Source organism: Orycteropus afer, unplaced genomic scaffold (assembly GCF_000298275.1).
Source record: "Orycteropus afer afer isolate SDZICR_OR568_19922 unplaced genomic scaffold, OryAfe1.0 scaffold00129, whole genome shotgun sequence".
NCBI lineage: Eukaryota > Metazoa > Chordata > Mammalia > Tubulidentata > Orycteropodidae > Orycteropus > Orycteropus afer.
Genome location: NW_006921716.1, coordinates 8,650,060 through 8,655,907, shown reverse-complemented (window position 1 = coordinate 8,655,907; position 5,848 = coordinate 8,650,060). Strand labels below are relative to the sequence as shown.

Genomic DNA, 5,848 nt, shown 5'->3' with positions numbered 1-5,848 from the left:
GCTAACCAGAAGGCTGGCGGTTCAAACCCACCAGCCGCTCCTCGGAAGGAAGATGGGGCAATCTACTTCCATAGTGATACTGCCTCGGAAACCCAAGGAGGGTTCGTTATGAGTCAGACCCGACCCGACGGCACATAACAACCACAACAACATACTAGGAAGAACATGACAGTTTGTCAAGGTGAAGGATGTGTAAAGATGGATAGAAAGAATAAAGTCTATTGCACATTCTTACTTAATATTAAATAAATTTTGCTATTTATTTTTTATGATGTCTTGTGATACTTTGAAGTTGTAACATCAACAAAAGGAAGCCAAAAATGAGACAATAAGCATTATCCTGTGAAAGTAGGAGTATCTGTTGAAAACTAAAATCCATCTCAAATTTGAGAATTGTACTACAACAGTGGATAAAAGTTTGTTCTGATATTCTTAATAGTTTCAGTAATTTTTTTCTAACTGCATAGCTTTCACAATCACTTACCTATTGAATACTTAATCTGTGCTGTACTAGTTAAGTTGGATGTAGTCTGCATGGCCCAGGAACTTGTTACTTGATGTGAAGCAGTGCTTGGTAAACAGGATATTAATAATACAGTGTAATATGTCCTATGGAAGGGATTTCTAGAAGATCTAGAATAACACTGAAACTAATAGAGGGTAGGGAAAGGGGTTTAGACACTTCTGTGCCCATAAAGAGAAAGCAGCTAAACTGAGTCTTGAAGAATTGGTAAGATTAAGCCAGGTAGAGGTGGGAGGAGTGGGCAGGGACAATAGCAGTGATCATGAGCAAAGGCATGGGTGAAACAGTGTGATAGGAATGCAGATGTACTATTGATGGAGTGTCAAGTAAGAGAGGAAGTTAAAACTTGAAGGAAGGCAGGTGCTTTATGCCAAAGCCAAGACCTTTGCTTTGTTCCTCTTGCTAGAGAAACCATATATGGGTTTTAAACTGGGTTTGACATAAAACATTTGTTGGAAGGAATTAGATTAGAAGGGGTAAAACTGAACATTTCCAGTTTTTATTCAGAAGGAATAAAGTTGGATTAGAACAAATAAAACTAAGACAGAGACACCAGTGGGTGAAAAGTATCTAGGTTGAGAGTGATCAAGGTCTAACCTAAGCCTTTACTGCCAGGCCGCACATCCAGCACTGGAAGCTAAGCATGAGCCCTTCAGCCTCACAAGCCTCCACTCCAGTCTTAGACACTGTGAGCCTCACTGTCACTAGCCTTGATCTCTTGAGTCCTTAGCCTCAGCGTTGGATTTAATGTCCATTTTGTGTTGTTTAAATCCAACCCTAAGACTAAAGGACTCAGAGATCAAGGTTAGTGAGAGATCAAGGTTAGTGACAGTGAGGCTCACAGTCTTTGTGTTATTTGGGAGCTCTGGTTCAAACCCACCAGCCACTCTTAGGAAGGAAGGTTGGGCAATCTACTTCTGTAGTGATACTGCCTCAGAAACCCAAGGAGGGGTCTCCATGAGTCAGACATGACTCGATGGCAGTGAGTTTGTTTTTTTTTTATTTGTGTTATTTACTTTTAACCAGTCAAGAATACTGAAGAGAAATACTAAACTGATTTAACATTTCTATCTGAAGCCCTTCAGTTAGAATTAGTCTTAGAATTTTTATAATTTTAGAAATTTTGTAAATAAAATTCTGATTTTCATAAAATTATGCAATACTTCTTGTGCTTGGTTTTGACAAATTGGTATCTAATATTTTTAGTATATTTTTGCTTAGTTCTTAATTGACCTTTTTATCACTTATAGGGATTTGTCTTAGGGTTTTCCTCTTATTTTTAAACATACTTTTTGAGATAAAGAACATGAGCACGTTTAGCTATTAACTTGCTAGTCAGTTTTTTCTTTTTTAATTTTTGAAGTATAAACAGATAACATTACTATGAAAGAAAAAAATAACAGTAAATAGTGAAGGTTTACCGAGCTCTGGTGGTGCAGTGCCTGAGATATTTGACTGCTAACCAGAAGGCTGGCGGTTCAAACCCACCAGCCACGCCTTGGAAGGAAGACTGGGAAATCTACTTCCATAGAGATACCACCTCGAAAACCCAAGCAGGGGTTGCTGTAAGTCAGATCCAACTCCACAGCAGTAAGTTTGTTTTTTTTTTTTAATTATTATTATTAAGTTAGATTTGAAGAGATACCACCTCGAAAACCCAAGCAGGGGTTGCTGTAAGTCAGATCCAACTCCACAGCAGTAAGTTTGTTTTTTTTTTTAATTATTATTATTAAGTTAGATTTGAAGAGATTTTTATATAACTTGATGAATTTTATATTATTTGTAGTTTGCAAACATTAAAAATCTTTTAAAGAGAAGATTTGAAGAGATGTTTATATAACTTGATGAATTTTATATTGTTTATAGTTTGCAAATACATTAAAAATCTTTTAAAGAGAATCAAAGGAAGAGTTGAAGTTATAGTGCAGAGTAGCCCTTATGTTAAAAACAGTGCATTGTAGCAGAAAACCATCAGTGGTCTTCCTCTCCTCAGGCAAATTAAGCCAACAGCAGGTGCAATTTGAAAATGAAAGTTTTTTTCCAGATAACAGTAAAAGATGTTCTAGGTAGTAAAAGGAATACAAAGATAAATTCCAGATTGTTGGATTTTCTTTGGTCATACAGGTTTCTCTCCTATTCTGATATATTTCTTGCCTATATATTGTCACAGTCAAATGGAAACAAAAGTATTAAAGATTGAACAATGAAGGAAGATTAAGGGGCTGTATTGAACCTAAACATATTTAAAAAAAAGAGAGAGACTTTAAAATTGGTTGCTATTATTGTTATTGCGTGCTCTGAAGTTGATTCTGCCTTACACTGACCCTGTATAACAGTAGAACTGCCGCATAGCATTTCATAAGCTGAAAACTTTACAGGAGCCGAACACCAGTTCTTTTCTCCAGCAGAGTCACTGGTGAGTTTGAACTGCCAGCTTTTCAAAGGTTAGCAGCTAAGTGCTTAACCATTGCACCACCAGAGCTCCTTTTTAAATTGATGACTATATCTCAGTAGAGCTTTTAATAATGTAGACTTTGATATTTATATATTATTTGAATTCAGTTGATTTGTTTATAGACCATACATTGATAATACATAGAAAACCAATAAACAGAATGATAGCAAGCATAGGCATTCAATAAATATTTATTGAATCTAAATAAATTTCTCAAGTCAGTGTTCAGAGCAAGGGTGATGGCTTCCTTTCCTAGGGGGGAAAAATTTATATATCAGAATTTTTCGAAGAAAGGAGTTGTTTTCTTAAATAATACTGTCTCCCAGAGATTTGTGTGTCTTTCTATGGATAGGAGTAGAGCTTGGAATTGGGACTATTTTCCTCTACAAGTACTACTGAAGCAGAAGAAATGTAACTGCAAAGTGTTTTTAAATCAAAGTTGTAAAGCCATTTTTAAATACTCTAGAAGCATCCACTGAAAGAAAAAAAATTGAAGTACAAATTAGGAATTTTATTTATTCATAACAGGAAATGACTTTTTAGTTTTAATTGAAACTGATATATCTTTGATAGTCATTTTCTTAAAAATGAAATGCTATTCACCATTTAGCTTGGTCTCCTGTACCGTTATTCTGAATTTGTTTTATGTTGTAAAGTTTTTATGTAATGGTAAATTCCCTATCTCTGTTTATAAGATATTAGAAAATAACTTACAGTCACTGTATCTTCTATAGATTTTATATTTGGTTACTTGTATGAAAAGAAAGGAGCTCTGGTGGCTTAGTGCTAGTGCCTAAGGCATTTGACTGCTAACCAGAAGGCTGGCAGTTCAAACCCACCAGCCACTCCTTGGAAGGAAGGTTGGGCAATCTATTTTTGTAGAGATACCACGACAGAAACTCAAGGAGGGGTTGCTATGAGTCAAATCGACTTGACAGCAGTGAGTCTGGTATGAAAACATAAATCACCTTGCTTATTTTGGTATGGCAGCAGAACCAACTGGCTTAAAACATTTGCTTTTTTCTGTCTTTTGTAAACTTACGTATACCGCAGCTCTTTTTTTTGTTTTGTTTTGTTTTTCCTTTGAAAAGCCTTGCAGTGAGAGAATTTCTTTGTCTGGATGATCCACCAGGTCCATTTGATAGCCTAGAAGAAAGCAGGGTAAGTGCTGTATTATATATCACATGAAATGGGGAACAAATAATACAGTACAATAACTGCATTGTTTCTTGAATGGACTAGCAAAATATTATCATTTCAGACTATGGGAATTTTGCTCAGAAGGCTTTTAATGTTAAAGGTTTCCTTTCGTTTGAAACACATGGAGCTAGTTAAGTGAAAAAATTAATGCATGTATGTAGTTAATGAACCTTTAAAATGAAACTCTGCACTGTGTTCTCTTTACTATTGTGCAAAAAGTAAAGAAAATGATTTGGGAATTGATTTTACAACATTTAAAAGTATTATTTGTATGCTTAATTTTATTCCATCTAAGTGTCAAAGTGAAGAACCTACCGTTAATATCAAATTTAGAAGTGATTGTTTTATTATGGTCAGAGATAGAAGTGATTGTCCTGTTATCAGTTCAGCTGCTTGATGCTACTCAAATTACGTTAATTGACGTATTAAAGTTTTCTATTTCTTGAAGCAATGGTCTACATTCACAAACAGATTTGGTAATAGTAGATTAACTAAAATTTTGTGTAAGTTTTTCCTTAAATATTTACTGATATTTAAAAAAAACATATTTAATTGGTAAGTTTCTAACTTTTTCAGTTAAACTGAGTCAATTCTTTGTATTAGAGTAAATACCATATCTTTTTAAACAGCTTACTTAAAGTAGAGTTTTCATTAGTAAGATTCACTTATTAAAACCATATAATTTTTATTATGTCATGTTGATTTGAATCAGTTTCTCTGCTTTCACTCTGTTGGCATTTTGTGCCTGATAATTCTTTGTTTTGGGGAAAGGGACAATATTTTAAAATTTTCAATAAATTTTATAGAGTTGTATTGCCATCTAATTTTAACTATTTCTATCACCTCAAAAATGCAGCATGTTGGGATTCAAAATGGAGTCTTGTCAGTAAGCACCACACTATTTCCCCTCTAGCATCTAAGTGCTTGAAAAACTAGGTACAGCAGTTTGAATTAGGGATTTTGGTGCTCTGAACAGCTCACTGAATCAGAGTGCACCAAACACAGAAGAGCAGAATTAGAGGAAAGGCACAGGGAGCTTATTTAAGAAAGAACTACCTGGCGGAGGATGGACAGGCAGCCAAAAGAGAGACCACTGGAAACTTCCTGGAGCAGTCACCGACTGGCGGGCAAGGGCAGCCACCTGAGATCCCCGTGAGCCAAGAAAGAAGACACGCTATATCAGCATACCAGTGACCACTCCAACATCCAGCAGGCAGCCCCAGGTATCTGCTGCTAGCACTTGATTTTGTCAGTAATATGGGTCACCTGGGTGCAGGCGGGCGCACGCAGCACTGCTGAGTCTCAAGCGGAGAGCTCACTGTTGCACCAGGAGGGCGAGCTCCCTCCCCTTTCAGCAGGTCACTGAGTGGCCTTGGGTCAGCCCAGGAGACATTGTGCTTATCTTTGTCACTGATACTGGGACCACAGTTTACTAGCGGTACTTCCCCAACTCCAACACAGCTGAAATCACGCATATCTTTGGTGCTGCAGGTGGGCAGTATCTCAGACAAACTACCGAGCCATTAGCAGTCTTGCGGGATTGGAACAAAGAAACCAGGGACACCATGAAAAAGCACATAACAAAATGACAGCAACACATTCAAACTTATCAATAATTACCCTGAATGTTAATGGATTAAATGCACCACTCGAGACAGAGAGTTGCAGAT

General features: G+C 36.5%; 1 protein-coding gene across 1 annotated transcript in view; it reads left to right on the top strand.

Moving 5' to 3' along the window:
- Positions 1 to 5,848, top strand: part of SNX16 (sorting nexin 16) — a 61,770-nt gene that overhangs the window by 24,272 nt on the left and 31,650 nt on the right. The window contains exon 5 of the mRNA XM_042781502.1: positions 4,070 to 4,139. Within this exon, the coding sequence (XP_042637436.1) occupies positions 4,070 to 4,139 (70 nt within the window). The remainder of the gene's footprint in view (positions 1 to 4,069; positions 4,140 to 5,848) is intronic.